General features: G+C 54.3%; 1 protein-coding gene across 4 annotated transcripts in view; it reads left to right on the top strand.

Moving 5' to 3' along the window:
- Positions 1–3,586: 3,586 nt before the first annotated feature.
- ATP2A3 (ATPase sarcoplasmic/endoplasmic reticulum Ca2+ transporting 3) overlaps positions 3,587–22,190 on the top strand; it is a 34,503-nt gene continuing 15,899 nt past the window's right edge. The window contains exons 1-11 of one of the 4 annotated variants that reach the window (XM_043583372.1): positions 3,587–3,895; positions 13,750–13,767; positions 14,051–14,133; positions 15,642–15,746; positions 15,935–16,073; positions 16,365–16,445; positions 16,537–16,622; positions 18,206–18,670; positions 20,224–20,312; positions 20,487–20,589; positions 21,854–21,985. In XM_043583372.1, coding sequence (XP_043439307.1) covers positions 3,778–3,895; positions 13,750–13,767; positions 14,051–14,133; positions 15,642–15,746; positions 15,935–16,073; positions 16,365–16,445; positions 16,537–16,622; positions 18,206–18,670; positions 20,224–20,312; positions 20,487–20,589; positions 21,854–21,985 — 1,419 coding nt within the window. In that variant the 5' untranslated portion in view covers positions 3,587–3,777. The remainder of the gene's footprint in view (positions 3,896–13,749; positions 13,768–14,050; positions 14,134–15,641; positions 15,747–15,934; positions 16,074–16,364; positions 16,446–16,536; positions 16,623–18,205; positions 18,671–20,223; positions 20,313–20,486; positions 20,590–21,853; positions 21,986–22,190) is intronic. The other 3 variants (XM_043583373.1, XM_043583371.1, XM_043583370.1) reach the window with 3 other exon arrangements.

Here is a 22,190-nt window from a genome sequence, read left to right on the forward strand (position 1 = left end):
CTAATATTCTAATAAAAATCCAAGTCAATGGCTCTGATTGGCCGACTTCTGGTCACATGCTTGTCCTGAACCAATCAGTCTCTATGGCCAGGGAGTTATAGGCCCCTCCTTGGCTAGAACAGAGTCAAAGGCCACCCCTAGATCTAGGAAATGGGATCAGTTCTAAGGGAACCACAAGGAATGAGGGAGGAGCAGGGAAGATTCTCATAAAGAAAACCAAGCAAGGAGGATGGATGCTGGGTTTCATCAATCCTGGAAGTGGGTCATCATTATCTCCATATATGGCTAAGACTACCTATTCACCAGACTAGTTTTCTCTTCTTTCTTAAATATATGTATTTTTTATTTGAGAGAAAGAGAGAGAGACAGCACACACGAGTGGGGGAGAGAAGCAGAGGAAGATAGAGAGAATCATAAGCAACCTGCAGGCCCAGCGCAAGCCTGATGCAGGGCTCCATCTTACGATCCTGGGATCATGACCTGACAGGAAATCGAGGTGGACGCTCAACAAACTGAGCCACCCAGGCCCCCCCCCCCCACTTCTTTCTAAGCACAGGTAGACTACATTTCCCAGCTCCCCCTGTAGTTAGATGTGGCCATATGACTGAATTCTGATCAATGGAACTTGACAGAAAATGAGGTCCTCACCTCCTGGACTGCCTCATACACTGATCACCACCCTCCTTCCTCTTTCTCCTTTTGCTGACTGGATGCATGTGAGTGTGGTAACCTTGGAACCACATTGGAGATGGCAGAATCACAGAGCAGAAAGAGCCTGGGCCTCAGTGTCGCCACTCCACCAAGCAGAACACCTGCTTCAGAGTTAACAGGACCGAGAAATAAACTTCCATGTTGCTTAAGTCTTTACACATTTTGGAGTGACCTCGTTACAGCAGTTGACTTACCCTAATAATTACAGATGAACAAGGTGAGGTTCAGAGGGGTGAAGTGCCTTGCCCAAGGCCACACAGCCTGCAAGAAGCAGAGCCCAGATTCAAAGCCGAGCCTACCAGACTCTAGTCACAGCCCTTTGGCTGCAATAGACAAAAACCTGCTCAAACTGTGACAAATAAAGGCAGGTCTATGCAAAGTGCACAGAATTGTGCCTCGTGGAATCTCGGGGAGCCAAGGGCAGAAGTACGGTAGAGGCTCTGAGGAACTTGGATGCCATTAAGCAGTCTCTGGCTCTGCCTCTCTCTCCCTCTCTCTGACACCACATGGGATCTTGTCTCAATATCTTGCTTTGTGTAGACTTGGTTTTCCCTCTACTCTCCCATTGCTGTACTTCACATGATTTTAACTCCTGCCCTCTAACTGTAGTCCAAGCGCCTATGGTCATAGGTCTGGATATAACCTCTGGCTCAACATTTAAACTCTTCGAGAGAGACTTTGATTGGCTCAGTTCACCTGCCTATGGCTGAGTGACTCCTGGCTCAGAGCCCTCCCCTGGTCACTCAGCTGGGAAGGGGGATTACATGAACAGTTCAGGCTGCCTCCCAGGTATCCCTCTTCAGCCCCAAACCACAGCTGCCTTAAGACATCTCTACCTGGAGTCTCCCAGACCCCTCATACCCCTTGGTACCCCACTTGGTGCCAATACACCCCTTGATTCCTCTCCCCACATCAATCTGCTGCTCCCTTACGTCAAGGCTGAACCTCTCTCCCACCCAGCTACTGATGCCAGAAACTTGGGGATTAGCTGGGACTCCTCACTATCTCTCATCACTGAATCTAATCCATTACTAGGTTCAGTCCATTGCAGCCCTGTCTGTCTTGGTTCACACTGCCTCACTTCTTGTCAGGAGCATTGCAGGGTCCCTTCAGCCGCTGCTCTCCCCTTCAAAAGCTCCATCTCTTAATGCTTAAAAAGCCTTCAGTCCAAAATCCAGGCCATTATATGGACAATCAAGGTTCTCAGCATCATAGCCCTGTCTCTCTGACCTACCTTCCTAATCCTGGTGCTCATGCTCCTTATGATCCAGCCATGCTGAAGGATTGAATCACTACCCCTGGCAGACAGCTGAGGTGTCCCACCTTCAACACTGGCTGTTTTTTTCTGACTGCAACACCCTTTTTTTCTCATGTGTCTAAGTCCTTCTAAGGAAGACCTACCTTTTCCCCCATGCTCCAGCCTGGTCTCCTCAGGTGAAGTGAGGTAGGCATGTCTGTTGCCAGAGAGGCAGTAAATTCTGCCAACCATCTATCCTGTGAGAGAGTTCGAAAGAGCTGGGCCCAGATGCCAGGACCGAAGTTCTCAGTACCCGGCAGCTGGGAGGTGGGGAGGATAGACCTGCCCTTTGGACAGCATGCCTGTGACCATGTCACTTTGGCCACCAGCTGTTTGTCCAAGTGCAGATAAAGCATACACTCACTGAGTGTCTCAATGCTTAAGGAGGCATAGTGAAGATCAGACAGAGGAGGAGGACCACATTCTATCCGGGCAGGGAGAGATCAGGAGCTGGGGGGTACACACGGTCGGATAGGGGTCAGCAACCAGGGCCAGGCTGAAAGCTTCTGCTTGTGTGTGCAGTTGCAGTATCTGGAAAGGCTTTCTGGCTGCACAGGAACTCACTGTAGGGTTTAGGGTTTGAACAGCTGGCTGGGTGAGCTCAATCTGGAATCTATGACCTTGTGCAGCCAAGGTGGATCCCAGAGGCTGAAGACAGCAGACGCCGAGGGGGTGGGGCGTAAGAGGGCAGATGGATGAGACTGGATGGCTCTTAAGCTGAAGGGGGTGCCTGGAGTAGACTGCTCTCTGCTCCTTCTTTTGATGGGGTGAGTGGTTTCTGCCTTCCCACAGCTCGATTCTCTGACCTGCAACTCCTTCTCTTGGCACCCCTTAGAGAGGCTAGAACTCAGGGAGGGCTGGAGTGGGGGTTCCTAGGTCCCTCCCCATCCCTGACTCTGGGTCACTCTCCCTGGGGACCCTGGCCAGAGGCCTCCACCCCAGCCCCTCAGGCCTCTAGGGAGCCCCACCCCCACCTTGGCAGATACATTTCCTGCTGGGGTAAGACTGTGAGTCTAAGGTAATGAGACTGATTTTCTTTCTCATACACTGGTTCATCGTTAGAGGTTCGGTTGTATGAGGAATAACCATGCATCGCTGACCATTTGGAAGCGATAAAGAAAGCACAGACATCAAAAGAAGAAAACATCAAGTAATCTCCGCAGTAGTTGCGCTTTTTCACAGGCTTTTGGGTTCTCTCTAGACCCAGGGTCCTCCTTTGCATAGTTCAAGTTCAGGGATAGGAAGCCATTCTATGGACACCTCCATTTTGCAACCCCCCAGGACCCAGGAAGGCTCAAAAGAGGACAGCCCTGAGAATCGTGCTCCGCAGCCCGCCGCAGCTCTCGGCCCTTGGTGGCACCCAGAGCCCTGAGGACAGGGGCTGCGGCCCCTCCCGGACACGCCAGGCGCGCTCCCCGCAGGAGGCCTCAGTTCCCCCTTCCGCAGAATGGGCTGGCGGCCCAGCCTCTGCGCCCCGGGGCGCTGCGGGGGCGGGGCGGGGAGGCAGCGGGCTCCTGGGGCTGCCGGAAGGGGTGTGAGTGCGGGGGCGGGCTCCACGCCGCCCCGCCCCGGGGAGGGAGCCCGGGGCGCTGCATCCTGGCGGGGGCCTCCGCCGCCGCTGCAGCCACTGCCTTCGGGAAAGGTCCCGACGCGGACATGACCTCGCGCGCCGCTCTCCTGGGCGGGAGCTCCCGGCGCCCAGCGCAGTAGCCCCGCGAAGAGGCGGCGGACTCGACGGTGCAGACCGCGCAGAAAACCAGGCGGGCGGCATGGAGGCGGCGCACCTGCTCTCGGCAGCCGACGTGCTGCGCCGCTTCTCGGTGACGGTCGAGGGCGGCCTGAGGCCAGAGCAGGTGACTAGCGCCCGAGAGCGCTACGGCCCCAACGGTGAGAGCGTCGGCCTGGCCAGGGAAGCGGGGACCGCAGTTTCAGTTTACTCCCCTGCGCCGCAAAGGGGAGCGGACCTCTCCGGTTCCAACCCTCGGTTACCGCAGGCGGGCCGGAAGCGAGGGCTCCAGAAACTTCTGCAGATGCTCTTGGGGCACTCGGACGGGCTGCGCGGCCACCTTCGCGTGGGGGTGCAGGGCGGGTTCCGGGTTTAGAGACCTGACTCCTGGCTCCCCGTCCCCAAGCCCAGGGATCTGTCCGGACCTTACAGGCTTTCCACAGCCACTCCCCACCCCATCCACTCCCGCAAGCTTTAATCCACCCCCCTCCGCGGTCAGCGCTGGGTTCCGGTCCCGCACTGCAACCTGCCCCCATTGTGCAAAGGCATTCGCCGACCTCAGCTGACCAGGGACCAACAGGGACTCTAAGACCCAGCCTCCCAGCTGGCCCAAAGGGTCTCCCCTGAGGGCTCAATAAACACCCAGAAGGTGCAATTTGTCAGCTGGCAGCCTTGGTGCCCCCACCCCCACCTTCAGGTCTTCCTCTTTCTGCAACCCAAGGCGGATGTGGCTGGCGGGAGGGAGTCGGTGGGGGCTTTGAACTGCTTAGGCGGGAGACCTACCTCCCTGGGGGTGGCAGATTCAAGGCCTCGCTCAGGGAGTTGCCAGGATAGGCCTTTCCCTCCTGCGTGACCGTGACCGTGACCGGGAGCAGCACCTGACTGCCGCTGGGCAGGGAGGGAGCGTTTATGCTGTTGCTGTTTGGGTGGAAGTGGTATCATTTCTTCTTATCCTCTAAGGAGTTTGGGATTCTCCATCTGCCAAAAGGCACAAGTACCAGGTACTACCCAGATGTGACCCAGGCACACAGGTGGAAGATGGAGGGATCCCCTCCTCAAGTCACTTCCAGTCAGGACTTGCCACCCTCTTCATTCACCCCCAGGGTACTGTGCACAATTTTTGGGATCCAGATGGAAATATACCCCCACTCCCCCAAGTGCAACCTGGACCCACTTTGTTTTAGGACTTGGGGCCTCACCCTTTCAGGGATCCCGGCCAGCCAGAAGGGAAGGTGCTCTGGCCTGAGTGTCTTACTGCTCAGGGATGGCTTGAAAATTACAAAGAGCTGTCAGAAAGGGAGCTTTGGGTTTTGTATTGGCTTATGAAAACCACCTCTTATATAAATATTATCTTTCTGGAGCAGAAATCCTTTTCCAAAAAAATTAGTTGCTATATTTAGTTGAGCTGTGGGAGGAACTAGGGAGATAAATATTATTTAATATCCTCCATTAGTGACTTGGCAGCGAGGGTGTCATTGCTGCAAGAGGACAGGGCAGCAGGACTTTTCCCCCAGCCCTGGGGTGGGGGTGGGGATGGGGGTCAGGGCAGCAGGTCTGGGGTTTCACAGCCTCTTTTGTGCCACTGTGGCCTCCAGCTTGGGAGTCCTGATTCCCAAGGAAAACTGGAGATCTAGCCCTTGGTTCTGCCTCCAGAAGCCCTGTGTGGCCCTAGTCTACATCCCTCTTCTTTCTGGCTCCCATGTGTTCATTGATCCAGGAGAGGAGAGGCTGCTTAAGAAGGAGGGAGCCTTAGTTCTCCCCCATATTATTTTGTCTAGTGAGGGGCTTTGGGAGTGACCAGTCCACTGAGCATCTGTGTGAAGTGATAGATAAGGATGTTGATGTGGTGTGTAGGTCCACAAAGAGGTGGATGTGCTTTTGGGGGGTGGTAAGTAGGAAAAGTTGGGGGGGGCACTGATGGGGTCCCTGGTTCCCTTGTGCTTTGATAGTGGTAATAATAAAAGGTAATGTTCACCGAGCACTTACTATGTGCCAGGCACTATTACCACTTTTCATCTCTTATTTCTTCCCCAAAACAATTCTGTGAAAACAGCTGTTGTCATTCCCATTTTGCAGAGGAGGTAACTGAGTCACCAGAAGGTTAGACAACTTGCCCAAGGTCAGATAATATTTGGTGGAGCTGGTCCTGGGTACCTGTCCCTCTCTAGCCTCCCTTTTTCTGTCTGTAGAAGGGAGTCACTGGTTCTACAGGCCTTGGGCCCCTGATGGTGGCTGTGCTAGGAGGTGGGTCAATTAGGCAGGAGCTATCCCAGCAATGCCCCCAGCCCTCACAGGGCCCTAGAGATCCCTCAGATCACTGATTGGCTTCTTCTTCAGGAAGCATTCTGGGACTCTGGAAGTCCTCAGGTTAGGAGAGGGGAGCCAGCTGCCCCTTCCCGCATCATGCTCTCTCCAACCAGCCCCAGCTGAGGAGGAGTCATCTGTGTTCTGCAGTTTCTATGGGCACTGGGGAGGTCTTTCCCTCTTGGGTAACCTGGAGTGGTGTCTACTCGTGTCTGGGATTGGGCTGACAGAATTTTGAACCTTAGCTCTGCCCCATTCACAGCTGTGCAATCCTGGATAAGCCACTTTTCTTCTCTGTGCCTTGGTTTCTTCATGAGGCCGTAATAGGACCCATGTCTTGGAGTTGCTTGCGAGTGTTTGTGTGCACCAAGCCATCCCTCCTGGTAGCAGAAGAGTCTGGGCCAGGATCTGGGCCGGCTGGGTGGTGGGGTGGGCTAAACCTACAGGTGGAGGGAAACACCCCAGGGACAAGTGTCTTCCCCCACCCCAGGAGTCTGTGCACCTGCAAGGTCGTTAGTGCTGGAAACCACAAGGAAGTCATTTGCTTAAGTCCTGAAGTTTGCAAATTCTGCTGGTAGAGGGAGGAAGGGAGGCTGGAAAGCAGGGGCTGGGGATCCTGTCCTCCTACCTTCTCTAACTCCTCCCTCCTCAGAGCTGGGGGATGGGCCTCAGCAGTGCTGAGTCTGCCAGCTGGGAATGCCCCATACACACAGAACACAGCCTCTCCCAACCCCAGTGAACAGATGTGTCCTCTGAAACCCCAACAGGGGAGTGCACAGGAGGCCCCTGGCCCAGCACCTCTCGAGAGTGTGCCCTTCCCAGCAGGTCCCAGAGGTGCCCAGGACTCCATTTCTTTGGGGGGCTTTCTACATCCTTTCAGTTTATTTTTTGAATAAAAATGTACACACAGTACAACATTCAAAGGGTTAAAAGGTACAGTAAAGTCTCCCCAGACCTGTCCAGCCACCCAGTATTCCCAGGGTCTTGTGTCTCCTTCCCAAGGTATGCTGGGTACATACTCCTTTGGACCCTTATGATCTTTTTCACACAAAAGGGAGTGGATCGTGAGTGCTGTTCTGCCCCTGCTTTCCACGTGATAATCACTCTCGGAGATGGTGCCTTGTGGAGCATCCTGGGGCTTCCTAGTAGCTATGCAGGGTTTCATGTGGCTCTTCCGGTATTTCTTCACCTGGCTTTTGGAGGGCACTGCGATTGTTTATAGCCTCTCCTGTCACACGTCACAAGGCATATTGTTGTCCCCACATCACTTCACACACTTGTCAATATTGCCAAAGGATACATTCCTAGAAGCGGAGTTGCTGCGTAAAACAGCATGTGTACTTTACATTTTGACAGCTATTGCTGAATTGTTCTCCATAAAGTTGCACCTGTTGACCTGCCTGTTTCGTCACCCCTGCACCATTGCCATGCATCACCAGACATTTTGATCTGTGCCAATCTGATGGAAAAGTGTCCTGTCATAGTTTTACTTTGCATTTCTCTGGTTACCAGTCATGTTGGGCATTTTTCCATGTATTTTGGAGCCATTTGATTTTCTTGTGTCCGTGAATGGGCTGCCCATCACCTTTGCTGGATGTGAGCCAAGGCAAGAGGCAGGACTGTGTTGGGCATGTCCTACCAAGCAGGCCAACACCTGAGGGCCCTGGAGAGCCCAGTGATGCGGAAGTCGGGCAAGATCCCAGAAGGTCTGGGGTGGTTCCTGTTCAAGGGAGCTAGGGAAAGGGCTGTAACAGGAACTGGAGCCTTCCATCTGTACACTGGATACAGCGGCCCCAGAGCTGCAGGTGGGAGGGGTGGCTAGATTTAGATTATTGCCAGTCGTGTCTGGGCTGTGACCTTATCTCCTGCCTTCAGCCCGGGCCCCAGTTGGCTGCTGGAACTCAGGAAACCCATGTGTGTGGCCGTAGGAAACTTGGCCAAGGGGTATGGGGCCAGGCAGGAGGAGGGGGTGAGGTCTGAGTGGTCCACCTTGCTGGGTGGCCTCAGGAAGACTTGTCCTTCCTTGGCCTCAGTGCCCTCCTCAGTGCAGACATGGGATCCTGAGATTCCCCTGAAGGCCTTGCAGGATATGAAACGATTCTTGGATCTGAGGAAAGTGTGGTTTCCCTACAGGCATGGGAAGTTCCAGGTCTCTTAGGTCCACCCTAGATTTCATGCCCACTGGCCCCCTTGGGCAGCCTTGGCACTCCCCTGCCCCCACCCCAGGAACAGCATCCCCTCACACCAGGAGCTCCCTGAGGCAGGACCGAGTCTGTCCACACCATGCTGGCATACAGACGTTAAGCAGACCCTTTGCCAGGGTTTTCTACTGCCAGATCAGCCAGGTAGTCTGTAGGCCTCTGCATTTGGGGAGCTGCTTCCCAAGGCCCCCTGGAGGGCAGGACCATGTTGTCCACTCTAGATAGGTCCTAGAGACCCGGACAGGGCCAGGTGAACTGGGTGCGGTCTGCCCAGTGAAGGCGTCTCCCCGATTCTGCAAGTGATAACTTAATTGCCCTGTAAACTTACTTTTGAGGAAGACCTTGGCGAGCTCTTGCCTCTCCAGGCTGGAATCAACAATTTAGAAGTTGAAATACCAGTTTCCAATGTTTTGAGATGAGAAAAAGGAGTCAAGAGGGAAGATCAGGGGAGCAGGTGATGCATGCAGCCTGGGGTAGCCTTGGCCGTATACCCCACTTCTCCTGGGTTCCAGGCTGTGGGTCCAGGGCCTTGACCTGAACAATGGGGCGACTGAGTAAACAATTCTGTGCGGCTCTTTATGGACCCAGGGGTGACTCATTCCCTCCCCGCCCTGGAAGGGCTCCCATCAGGTGGCGGTGACCACAATACTGATGACTAGTAAGAGAAGAGCGGAGGGATGGGTGGACGGGCTTTTCCAAGAAGGCTTCCTGGAAGGCTGGGGTTTAGATGAGGAGCTGCGGAAAGGTAGTCTGCACAGAAAGAATGGCCCAAGCAAAACTTTGGAGGGGAAGAAGCTTTAGCAAAACCAGGGAAGGTAGTGGCAATTCTAAGGCATCTCACTTGGCTGGCAGATGTCCAGGATATAGGAGGATTCTGAAAGGTCAGCTTGGGGCAGATCCAGGAAGGCCCTGAAGGCCATGCTAAGGTCGGTCTTTATTCCTCAGGCCAAGGGGAGCCACCATTGGTCTGTGAGCAGGACAGAGGCAGGGTCATTCACTCATTTCCAAATCTTTATCGAGCACCTTCTTTGTGCCAGGCACTGCTCTAGGTGCTGAAGACACTGCACTTGACAAATTACTACTGGCATGGAGCTTACGTTTTAATAACCAATATTATAGCTAATATTTACTGAGCATTTACCATGTGCCGTGCATGTTGTTTAATCTTCACAGTGACTTCAGAAGTAGTTACTATCATTATCCCCATTTTGCAGATGGGGAAACTGAGGCACAGAGGGGGTTAATTGACTTGTCCATAGCCAAAGAACTATCAAGAGATAGAGCATGACTTGAACTTAGCCCTCTGGACCAGACTCCTTGCCCCAAGCCATGAAGCTTCTCTGATCATATACTCCCTTTTGTCCTCCAGGGCCCACAGGCTATCTTCCAGGCCCCTTCAGGCCAGCCCCACATTGGGCATCTGGGGGCGTGGGCCAGCTCACTGACAGTAGTGACCTAGGGAAGGGGTTGTCTGGGAGAGTCCACCACGTACACTATTTCAGAAGAATAGTGGGGGACTGCATGCCACCGGGCTGACCCAGCTGGGATGCGGAAGGGAATAGCACTTCCTGTTACTGTCTTTGGCTGCAGCCTGCTGAATGGCACCAAGAGGTGGGCAGGGCTGGGGCATTCTCCCCATTTAACAAATGGAGCATCTGACACTGTTGAGGGCTCAGCGCACCACCCCCTCTACATGCAGCCTGAGGATAGCAAGGGGGAACCAGCATCTTCCAGGGATGCCTGGGGAGAGGCTGGGACAGTGCTTTCCTAGCCCCTGGGTTCCCTCCGTGGCCCTAGGACCCGGTCACGTGAAGGGACAGCCCCAGGGTTGTCTGGGGTCTTGGCAGGATTAGAATTTGAAGTAGACCAGGCCTGAGCAGACGGAGCCTAGTAACCATCAAAACACCACCTGTGAGGACAGCAGAGCCTTTGTGGGCAGGGACGATTTTGGCTAGTGGCTCTGGGATCACGACGAAGGGGTGAGCTAGTCGATGGAATCAGGGCACCCAGCCTAACAATCAGGACATAGGATGCCAAGTTTTTTCAGGTGACTTTGGCTAGCGAAGGCAGTGCAACAGGGATGGGAAGGCAGAGCAGCTTAGGAGTCAGCGCAGGAGGTGCTGAGCAGGGGGTCAAGAGCCAGACTACCCGAGTTTAAAATTTTTTTGCTTATTTATTTTTGAGAGAGAGAGACAGAGCGTGAGCAGGGGAGGGGCAGAGAGAGAGGGAGACACAGAACCTGAAGCAGGCTCCAGGCTCTGAGCTGTCAGCACAGAGCCTGATGTGGGGCTCGAACTCACGGACCGCGAGATCATGACCTGAGCCGAAGTCGGATGCTTAACCGACTGAGCCCCCCAGGCGCCCCTGGACTACCCAAGTTTAAAGCTGCCACTTCGCAGCTGTATGACCATAAAGTAGTCATTCAACCTCTCTGTGCTTCAGTTATTTACTCTGTAAAAGGAGAATAATAATGGTATCTTCCTTCTCAGGTTGTTTGAGCATCACAAGAGAGTTAATGCCCAAGAGGATGCATGGCATTTGGCACGCCCAACACTAATAATTCTGCTATAATTATTCTGCTGTGGAGTACCTTCTTATATGGTCAGCATATAGTACCCACCCCATAAAGCACTTGGCACACTGCTTGGTACATAATAGGCGCTCAGTAAATGTGGTTCTTACTAATGTTAATAATGACAGCAGCCCTTCAGGGTGGGAGTGGGTACCCCATCTTCCAAAGAGGCTCAGGATCCCACAGGGAGCCAGCTGCTCGGACAAAACTAGAAGCATGTGCACTGCATGTACAGGGACGGGCAGGGCATCTTCTGTGACCTCGTGGCTGGCTGAGCCTCCCCCAAGGGCAGTGGGTAGGTTAGAAGGGGAACCTTGTGGTAGAGGCCAGGTCTGGGGAGAAGGGGGTATCAGTCAGGATCAGCTAGGTTATGCTGCAGTAACAAACCCCGTATCTCAGTGGCTGAAAACAGTACAGGTCATTTCTTGCTCACGCTGTAGATCTGTATGTCAGTGGCAGATCGTCTGGGGGCTTTGTGTCTCCTGTACTCTGTGATTCTGATTCACAGAGCAGACACGTCTCACGGGTTGCTGGTTGTTGTAGCAGAAGGACAAAGAGCTCCGGATCTTCACTGTCCAATGCTATAGCCACTAGCCTTGTTTGGCTGTTTAAATGTAAATGAATGAAAATTAAGTGAAATTTAAAATTCACCTACTCAGCCACACTAGCCACATTCCCAATGCTCAATAGTTACATGTGGTTAGTGGCTACTGTATGGGACAGTGCAGCTAGAGGACGCTTCCATCATCACAGAAAGTTCCACTAGACAGTACCCTTCTAAATAGAGAGTCTCCTGCCACCAATTTAATGCCCCCGCCCAGAACTAACATGCATCCTTCTTTTTGTAACTTGCACAGGGCCAGAAAGTGCAGTCATACTATGTGCCCGCAAGGTGGGGACAATCAGAAGCATTTGGAGAACAAACGGCCACCAAAGAGTGGATCCTGAGTCGGATGTTGGGTCAGAGAGCAGAAGGGGAGAACTTGACAGATGACTGAGGCAGGCAGAGGGCAGCTTGGGGGGAATTCGAGCTGGTACGTGTGCCCCGGGACAATGCTTCCCAACCCCAGGCCTTGACCCTGCCCAGAAAAAATGCCCTAAGGAGTATGGTAGCCTAAGGGCTACATGCCTGACAGAGGGAGGGGTTAGGGAGACAGCAGGAGGGATTCGGGTGAGACTTATGGATAAACTCCCATTGGTCAGGAACCCTGAACATCCCCACAGAGGCGGGGGGTTCAGGAGTCTCCTGAGTAGAGCACAGCTGAAGCAGGCTGAGGTGTGCCATGAGGTTGGAAATATTCTGTGCCAAGGCTGGGGCATGGCAGACATGACCTCTAATGGACCCCGCTGGATTGGAGAACTGGCCCAGAAAACTAGGCCTGGCCCTCCCCCTGCCTTTCCTGTTCACTTCAGCTAAATAGATCAGAAGGAAAAAGTCTGTTTGATTTTAATCTCAACGCAGGACACTGGAGATTACATTTTCCACGGAAAATGTCAGCCGTTGCCTAAAATAGGACCAGAAAATATATTTTTAGGTTATGTGTTTCCCTCCTGGATTTCTGCATCCCAGTGGGCTGCTTGATACTCTCCACGGTTCAGCTGCCGGATGCCCCAGATCCTCCGAACAGGTGGTCTGGGGAGAGGCCTCCCACAGGGAGAATGGTTGCGGGTATTCGAGCTCAAAACAGGTGGACAGATACAAGGACCTGTGCCAAGAAGGAAGAAGAGGAAGGGAGAGCCAGCCTAGGTTAGAGCCTCAGAGTCCGCGTTGTTGACAAGCTCCCAGGTGATGCCAGCGCTGCTAGCCCAGAGACAGGCCAATGAGTAGCAGGGCTCAGGGAGGCTCAGTCTGGGAGGAGCCTCAGGCCTCAACAGAGCCTGACTTCAGCCCTTAGGGGGAAGCCCATTGGACTCCACCCTTTGAGTCCCAGCTCCTGTCCCTTCCCCTAGACTTACCTACTTGCTCTGTGACCTTGTTCAAGCCACTTTTCCACTCTGGATCTCAGTTCTTGTACCTGCGGAACAGGGTGAGCATTCCTGCCCTGTCTCCCTTTAGACTGTTGGGAAGATTCAAAGACTCCAGGTACTGAGGCAGCCGGCTCGCCTGGAATAAAAGGTCCTTCAGGAAATGGAGGAGATAAAAATAGAGCTTGTAAAGTGACAGCAGGTCCTGGTGGTGTTTGGGAACATCATTCCTCAAACTGTTCTACGGGTCATAGACCAGGTGTGTGGGATGGATCTTCATGGAGTTTGCCCAGAGTGGAGGGTTTGGGGGTGGGGGGGTGGGGGACAAGGTGAGACTCAGCCTCTAGGAACTTAACCATGGCAGGGTGCCTGGGGTGCTGGCTGCTGAGGTTGTGTCCAAGGGAACCCCCAGGTATGGGGGACTCAGCAGGCTGGCTGTGCTATAGACCTTGTCCAAGTATTCCCGGGGGAGCAGGTAAGTCAGATGTAGCCTGAGCTAAAATCAAGTAAAATTTTAAATTTTACTTAATTTCCATTCATTTAAATTTGAGGGAGGGGCTACCTTGCCATGGCCATAGAGGACATTGAACAGGATTGGGCAGCCGTCTGAGAAAGAGCAGTGCAGGGGAGCTATCAACTCACTGGTGACCTTTGGGGTCCCTTCTCTTCAACAGTTTGCTCAGTTTCTCTGTGCAGTGGAGGAGGGTCTAGAAGGACCCATGTCCCAAGGTGAGCCATGCCATACCAGATCTTCCTCAACCAGAGTGGGATGAAGCGAGGGGAGCAATGGAAGCCTCTGTGCTCAGACCATCCATTCTGTGACCTCAGAGAGCAGTGGGGACATCTCTCGACCATCATGGTGGTCTGGGTAGGCATAGTGGGGAGGGACTGCTGAGACTCCTCCACGGCCCCACTGCATAACCCGATTATCTCTTGTCTCCTCATGGCTCCTGTGACTGCCTGGATCCCACAGAGCTCCCAACTGAAGAAGGTAAGGGTTGGGCCAGGGTGGGCTGCAAGGCCACCAGGCAACATTCTTGGGCCATTCACTGTCAGGTTGTAGCCTTCCCTCTCCCCAACAGAGTGAGGCTTTGCCAAGCACCGCCCCCCCCCCCCCCCAGTATTACCCACCTGTGCCTGTAGGGCCTCAGGCTCTCAGTCTTTAAATAGTATGGAGGGAGTGGGCCAGGTGGTCTCTGAGGCGGTGCCAGCTCTGAATGGGGGCAAGTCACTTGGTAAGGAATCCAGGCTTCACCTAGTACTCTGGTTCTCAGGGAAGTCCCTGTGGGAGCTGGTGCTGGAGCAGTTTGAAGACCTCCTGGTGCGCATCCTGCTGTTGGCTGCCCTGGTCTCCTTCGTAAGTAAGGCCCCCGTCCCACAGCATCAGTCTTCCTGGAAGGGAAGGCCAGGTCGGGGCAGTGCTCAGAGGCCCAGGCTCTGAATCACAGGTCTATCCTCTTAGCCATGGGCATCCCTGGACCCCTACACACCTCTTGCCTTGCTCAGACTTCAGCTTCCCTCAAAGCCTGCCTCCCCAGTGGTATTCCCTAGTTGTGACAATCAAATGTCTCTCGGGGTACCTAGGTGGCTCAGTTGGTTAAGCGTCTGACTCTTGGTTTCAGCTCAAGTCATGATGTCACAGGTTCATGGGATCAAGCCCCGCATTGGGCTCTGTGCTGACAGGACAGAGCCTGCTTGGGATTCTTTCTCTCTCTCTCTCTGCCCCTACCCCCTCATGCACATGCATGAGTGCACACATGTGCTGTCTCTCAAAATAAATAAATAAAACATTTAAAAAAAAGTCTCCCTATGTTGCCAAATTATCCCTGGTGGTGGAGAGCCCTTTCCATGGTTCCCAATGCCCCACAGAAGAATTTGGACCTTAACCTCTTACAGCTTCTCTGTGGCTGCTTCTCCCTTTACTCTTCCGCTATTTTCACTGCCTGAAACCCTCCTGGACCTGTAGGATCAGGGGCCCAGGGTGGAGCTGTGGGGGGCGGGGGGGGGGACGGTGATTGTCACTGGTGGCTGAGCAGCAGAAACCCAAGGGTAATGCAGGGAAATGGCCCCCTGGGAGTGGACACAGTTCCTGCTGTTGGCCTTGTGCCCAGCAGGGCCTGGGGAGGAGACCTCATGTAGGTAACATGGAGTGCGGGGCAGCGGGGGCCCAGCTGTATCTGGCCTTCCTGGCAACTGTCCTTGTAGAAACTGAGGACTCCTCCAGAGAAAAAAAACCCTATCTATGCAGGTGCCTACAACAGCTTAGCCAAAAGGGTGCTGATACTCCTCTACAGTACAGATGGACACACTGAGACCCGTGGAGGGGAGTAACAAGTACCCACTTGGGCCAAGAGGTGGGAATGGGACTTTAACCAGGTCTTTTGCCTCCAGGCCTGAACGCTGACTGAAATTATGCTTCTCTGGCCAGTGGACTTCAGGCATTAGTCCGCAATGGGATCAGCTGGGTTTGTTCAAACATAGACTGTTGGGGCCTCACCCCAGGCTTTCTGACTCAGGAGAACTGAGATGGACCCTGAGAATTGCATTTCTAACAAGTTCCCAGATGCTGCTGCTGCTGCCAGTCTGGCATCCCACTTGGAGAACCACAGCTGGGCACGCTGGCAGCTGTATAACCGCCCCTTGTCCTGAAAGTCGGCTGGGTGGGATGTGGGCCATGACAGTCACTAACTGCAAGAGCTGAGTGTTCTAAGCCAGAGCCTCAGAGCAGCCCTCTCCAAGCCCAGGGTGCCCTGGGGGGATCTCTCCCAAAGCAGGAGAGCAGACAGGAGATCTGGGGTGTGAAGGAAACGGTGAGCAGACCCCGGCGCACAGCGTAGCCCCAGCTCACCAACTCTCACTCCATAGGTCCTGGCCTGGTTTGAGGAGGGCGAGGAGACCACAACAGCCTTCGTGGAGCCTCTGGTCATCATGCTGATCCTCGTGGCCAATGCCATCGTGGGCGTATGGCAGGTGGGAGGTAGAGGTGGGCTGGACCCTGGGGTGTCCCAGCTGCTGGATGTGACCGCCACTTGGTGTTAGAGTCCCACTGCAGGTCCTTCTGCTCCTAGCTGTATCCCAGGCCCCAAGGGTGTCATTACAAGGGGTCAGCCAGCTAGGGCCAGTGGGGACAGACCACCTACCTGCCTCATATTCTGCAGGAACGCAATGCTGAGAGTGCCATTGAGGCCCTGAAAGAGTATGAGCCTGAGATGGGTAAGGTGATCCGCTCGGACCGCAAGGGCGTGCAGAGGGTCCGCGCCCGGGACATCGTCCCTGGAGACATCGTGGAAGTAGCAGGTACACTGGGGGCCTCTTTTCATCATGTGATGCTGGCGAGCCCATCCCTCCCTTTGTCCCCATCTTTCTGGCTGTATACACAGAGCAGGGTGGCCGCTGGATCCCTCCAAAGCTTTTTGGCCAAAACCCCGTTGGACAGATATGGAGACTGTAGGCCAGGGAGCAGCACCTATCTCAGGGATCACAGCTCAGGCCCTTGCCTCTCAGCCCCAGCCTTGGTTCCTGGCAGCTCTCCTGGCTTTGCTAGGGGGTGGTGCCGAAAGCCACACTCAGCCAACTCTCTCCCCACAGTGGGAGACAAAGTGCCCGCTGACCTCCGCCTCCTCGAGATCAAGTCCACCACTCTGAGAGTGGACCAGTCCATCCTGACAGGTGAGGCCTGGAGGCTGGGGCTGAGCAGGGGCTAGGTCAGGGGGTGGGGGTGTCTTCACATAAGGCTTCTCATTTCTGATTCCACAACCAGGTGAATCTGTGTCTGTGACCAAACACACAGATGCTATCCTGGATCCCAGAGCTGTGAACCAGGACAAGAAGAACATGCTATTCTCTGTAAGTCCCTGGGGTGGCTGGACACTACTAATAAAAACAGTAACATTTAGATGAATCAGTTAAAGCCCTACAAAAAGAACTTTGTCGATTATTGACAATATGTACAAATTTATGGTATTAGTGATAGCTTGTGTTTACTGAAGGCTGTGTGCCTGGCACTATTCTAAGCCCTTTACGTGTATTTATTCCTCACACTGCTTTTGAAATGAGTACTCTTATTCTTCACGTTTTCCACCAAGGAAACAGGCACAGAGAGGGTAAGTAAATTGCCCAAGGTCACACAGCCAGTGAATGGCAGAGCTGGGATGTGAACTCAGACGCTCGGAGTCCAGAGCTTTTCCTCTTACCTGCTAGGCTTTACCCTGCCTTAATCTATAGAGGGACAGAGCTAGCCTATAATTTCCCAGTGGAGATGCCTCTAGAGAGAAGATGGTTGCCAAAGTGGTGGAGTATGGCAGAAACAGTTCATATCTCAGATGGGAAAACTGACCCCCTAAGGCAAGATGCCAGGGCCCGGTGGTTCTTTTCAGGGAGAGTGGTGGGTTCAGCCATGGTGGGAATGATATGGCCCTGTGGCCTCAGAGGTACTTAACCAGCGAAGGTTACAGGCCGCCCAGAAACAGCCAGAAGCTGAACACAGAAGCCACGATAGGTCAGGCCATTTGGCCATGTCCCAGGGCACCAAGTTATAGGGCTAGAAGACTTCCCCAGAAGTGAACAGAAATGGAGAACACAACATTTGCTCTGAGTTCTTTTTAAGAACTGCCTGCCTAGATGCATGGAAGCCTTGGACAAGCTGCTTTGAGATGGGGAGGGACTTTACAAGGCATGCTCCAGCATCAGCAGCTGTCACTAAGCAGCCTTCTGAGGTGCACGCTCTGGCTAACTGCAGGTCATTTCCTTAGCTGAGGGGCCTGCAAATTGTGTGGGCAGGGGGATGGGAGAGTAGAAGCTGCAATGCTCAGGACAAGAGAAAAGAAACTGAGGTTGCTACTGGCACCTACCTTTTCTCCAGCCTCAGCCCAGGACACCTGTCTGAAGGTGTTTTTAGCCCCCTCAGAGAAGCTCCTTTGTGGGACCATTTTATCAAAGAGGACACAGAGGCTCAAGGCTAGCTAGCCTTTACATCAGGACTTAAGGATTTTACCAGGGCCCTGGGAGTGGATGGACGTAAACTTGTTTTCTGGATTCTTCAGTAAATATTTACAGATTATTTACCTAGGATCACAGTCAGCTTTGGCACTCCTACATGGCCACATTGGCTTTTTATGAATCACATTTTGGGGGATTGGTGTTGTGCTGTGCTGGTTGATCCTATTGTCAATATTGGCCTGGTGCTTCCCCATGCTGGTCACTGGGGACGTGGTGCTGAACCAAGCCCTTGCCTTCATAGAGCTGACACCGTCATCAAGATGACAGCGATAGCTTGGTCCTACATAGCTGCATAATTCTGAGAGCACTAAGGGACACGGAGACGAAAAGCCTAGTAGGGGGATAAGCACCTTACGCCAGCCCGAAGGAGTCAGGGGTCCTCAGCCCTAACCAGGGTGCTAAGCAGCCCTTCTCACCTCTCCCTTGGCCAGGGTACCAACATCGCATCGGGCAAGGCACTGGGGGTGGCAGTGGCCACAGGCCTGCACACAGAGCTGGGTAAGATCCGGAGTCAGATGGCGGCAGTGGAGCCAGAGCGGACACCGCTGCAGCACAAGCTGGATGAGTTCGGGCGGCAGCTGTCCCGTGCCATCTCTGTGATCTGTGTGGCCGTGTGGGTCATCAACATCAGCCACTTCGCTGACCCAGCCCATGGTGGCTCCTGGCTTCGTGGTGCCGTCTACTACTTCAAGATTGCCGTGGCTCTGGCTGTGGCTGCCATCCCTGAGGGCCTCCCAGCTGTTATCACTACATGCCTGGCTCTGGGCACACGGCGCATGGCACGCAAGAATGCCATTGTGCGGAGTCTGCCCTCTGTGGAGACGCTGGGCTGCACCTCGGTCATCTGCTCCGACAAGACAGGCACACTCACCACCAATCAGATGTCTGTCTGCCGGGTGAGTGGCTGCGGCCAGCTTGGGGCCCCACCGGTGTTGCCGTGTGGCGTTCAGCTGGCCGAATTCCCTCTTTGGGCTGCCCCTTGACTGCTCTTTGGCAGCGGATGGAGGAGAGAGCCTGTGGGCTGCCCCATGGTGGGGAGCAGATCCAGGTTTTCCCGGGGCAGAGCAGCTAAGTCTGGCTGGACACGTGTCACTAGAGCCCACATGTCACTGTGGCAGGTCATTGCCTATGAAGCTCAGTTTCTTCACCTGCAGTTTGGGTTTGCAAGCTTTGGTAGACAACCATAAAGGACACGGGAGGGGGTCAAGTGCAGCCTTGGCATCTGAGCCAGGTTCTGTCCTGCTCCACTGTGACTCTGCAGTCAACGCCTGTCACCAGATATGTCAGCTCCAGTGACCTGGGAAGGGCCAGGGCAGGAATTATTCATTTCCTGGCACTCAGTCCCAGATCCTGGGCCTGCTGCCTGCATGCTCCAGGGATTCTGGCTGAGACTCCAGCAGGCCCATGGGGCAGAGGGGTGGGTGGGGTAATGGTGCAGGTTGTGGGCTTCCCACCCCTCTCAGATTCTCCCATCCCCCTTCTCTCACCTCTGCTCCATAATCTGCCCACTGGGAAACTCAGGCTCTGTATCCGAGAACTTGAAGCCCATCAGAGGTTGTCACAGGGGAAGGGGCACCAGCAAGCTTTATATCCTGAGGCCCCTGACCTTTAAAATCTCTAGTAGGACTTCATTTGAACAGAGGGTTCCTTAACTGAAATAAAGATTTGAAAAACACACTATGGGGAAGTTGTAGAGGCCATACATGCTGGACAGGGGGCTGAGAAACGACTTCTCAAGAGTTATGCTGGCTGGAGGGCTGCCCCCTAGGAGCAGGGAGGAGAGCTCAAAGGAAAGGGCATTTAGTGAGCACCTCCTGGGTGCTGAGCTGGCCATTGGCTTGGGAATGTACGGCAAAGCAGTTTCCAGAAAGCAAGAGCTCTCCCTGGCACAGCTGGCTGGCAGACAAGAAAATGGGCTGCCCTGGGAGGGGTGAACCCCCTGACCCTGAAGTGCACACAGGTAGGGGCTGGGTGACCCGGCAGGCCTAAGAGCACACTCTCTAGGAACACCTTTGGGCAGGAGGGTCTCTGCCTCAGAGCAGGCTGTGGGTTTCCTCCCTTGGAGGCCAGGAACTCCTCCTTTCAAAGGGAAGAGAGGGGCAGCTCTAGTGTGACCCCACTCTCTTCTCATGTTACTGGTGGAGAAACTAATGCTCAGGTTCTCAGCCAGGAATCGCATAACAAAATGGGCAAGGACCCAGGCTTTCTGCCGCTCCTTCCAGAACATTAAAGAACCAGCCATAAACCCGTCAGGGGTCCAGAGCAGAGGCCCTGCCTCAGCCTGAACCCTACCCTTAACACTGTATCTCTCAGACCTTGGCAAGAGGGAAGGCCAGTGGCTTTTCTGGGGGCCCAGAGAACCCCACCCTGTTATCAGGCTTTATTCAGACCGGTTGCCCAAGGAGGAGAGAGGTGAGGGCTTGCCTGAGCATGCTTCTACGCTCCCCAGATGTTCGTGGTAGCCGAAGCTGAAGCAAGCTCCTGCCGTTTGCACGAGTTCACCATCTCCGGCACCACTTACGCCCCGGAGGGCGAAGTGTGAGTGCTGGGCGAGGGAGAGCGGGTGGGCGTGGTTTCCTGGTGAGCTGGGCTACACCGGACAGACGGCTCGAGAGTCGTCAGTGGGCGAGGCTTCCTGGGGGCGGGATCAAGAAGCTGTGCGCCTCCCAGGGGCCGGGCCAAATGCCCCGGTACTGAGACCCAGCCCCACAGGAGGCAGGCGGAGCAGCTCGTGCGCTGTGGGCAGTTCGATGGGCTGGTGGAGCTGGCGACAATCTGTGCCCTGTGCAACGACTCAGCGCTGGACTACAATGAGGTGGGCCCCAGCTCCCTTTCGTGACCTCCCTAGTATCCAGGTGCCCAGGACAGACGCTTCTCTGAGTCTCAGAACTCCCAGGATTGGTAGTCCCTTACCCTTTGGAGTACCACACCCCAGGGGCACTGCCACCCCTGCACAATCCCCCACTGCCATTCCTTCCTCAGACTGGCTTTAGAACCAGTGCCCTAAGTGCCTTAGGGCTCTTGGACTGTGGGGGACTGTAATGTAAGGGACTGTAGTGCCAGGGTACCTAGAGGAAGAAATTAGGGGAGCAGGGCTAGGGAGGGTGTTTAAAGTAGAAGGCACAGCCCGAAAAAGGCCCATAGGTCATAACAGCCTGATGTGATGTAGGCATTGAATGCCCTTGACTGCAGCTGGAGCAGTAGAATGGAACATGCAGGAAGACACTCCTACCTGAGGGAAGGACTTGACCACACCAAGTCAGGTCCCATAACAAGCTGAGGACAATAGTGAGCCACCAAAGGGTTTTGAGCAGGAGAGTGATAATGGTGAGATCTGCATTTACGAAAGATCAGACTTCTATGTGAAGGATGGAACAGATAGGGCAAGACTGGATTCAGGAAGTCCTGTGTGGTCCTCCGGGTCAGAGGGTTGCTGGCTGGGGCTTCAGGGAAAGGGGAGAAGGCATAGGTTGGAGAGAGAATTAGGAACAAAACTCCTGGGACTTGGTGACTGGTTAGGTGAAAGAGTTGGAGGATAGCTCCTGGTTGGTGTCCGGGCTGGGACTGTCACTGGAATGGCAAATACAGGGGGAAGGGGAGGTGGCCTGAGGGTCAGTAAGGAACCAAGTCCAACAGGCAGCTTGGAGTTCAGGGGAAAGGTCACTGCCAGGCTGGGCACTGGAAGTCAAGCACATGAAAGGTGGGGGGAGCAGGGAGCGTAGGAGGCCTCAGGGAGAGAAGATGGGAGGGGAGAAGCAGGGACCGGACAGCAGGGTTTAGAAAGAGGAATCTGGGGAAGGAGGCTGGGAAGGAGCATGCGGAGCATGAGGTAGCCGGCCGGGAGAACACATGTTCACTGATGTCAGGGAAGGGTCAGAAGGGAAGGGAAGCATCAGTGTCGGATGCTACCCAGACCTCATGTCAGCTGGGCTGGGAAGGGTCCAGAGGCCTGATGCAAAGGAGGTTTAAGGTAACTGGCCAAGGGAGCTCTAGGGGTCAGGGAGTGAGTGGGAGGTGAGGCTTGGGGGTCCACTGGAGGCTTTCCTGCTCTTCACGCCCTGTACTCTGGGCCCCACCAGGCTAAGGGCGTATATGAGAAAGTGGGAGAGGCCACGGAGACAGCCCTGACTTGCCTGGTGGAGAAAATGAACGTGTTTGACACCAACCTCCAGGCCCTGTCCCGAGTGGAACGAGCCAGTGCCTGCAATGCGGTGAGTAGAGTGAGAGCTCTGGCCACAGGCCTCATAGCGGGGGCTTCTGGGCATCTAGAGAAGGGAGAGAGGAAGGTGAAATCTTGGGAGGCTTCTGGGAGGAGGAGGGACTTCAGACGCTAGTAAGACTTGGCTAGGAAGAAAAGACAGGAAAAGACTGAGTGAGGGCGAGGATTCAGAGTTGGGAAGTGCACAGCATGGTCAG

Source organism: Prionailurus bengalensis, chromosome E1 (genome assembly GCF_016509475.1).
Source record: "Prionailurus bengalensis isolate Pbe53 chromosome E1, Fcat_Pben_1.1_paternal_pri, whole genome shotgun sequence".
Taxonomy (NCBI): domain Eukaryota; kingdom Metazoa; phylum Chordata; class Mammalia; order Carnivora; family Felidae; genus Prionailurus; species Prionailurus bengalensis.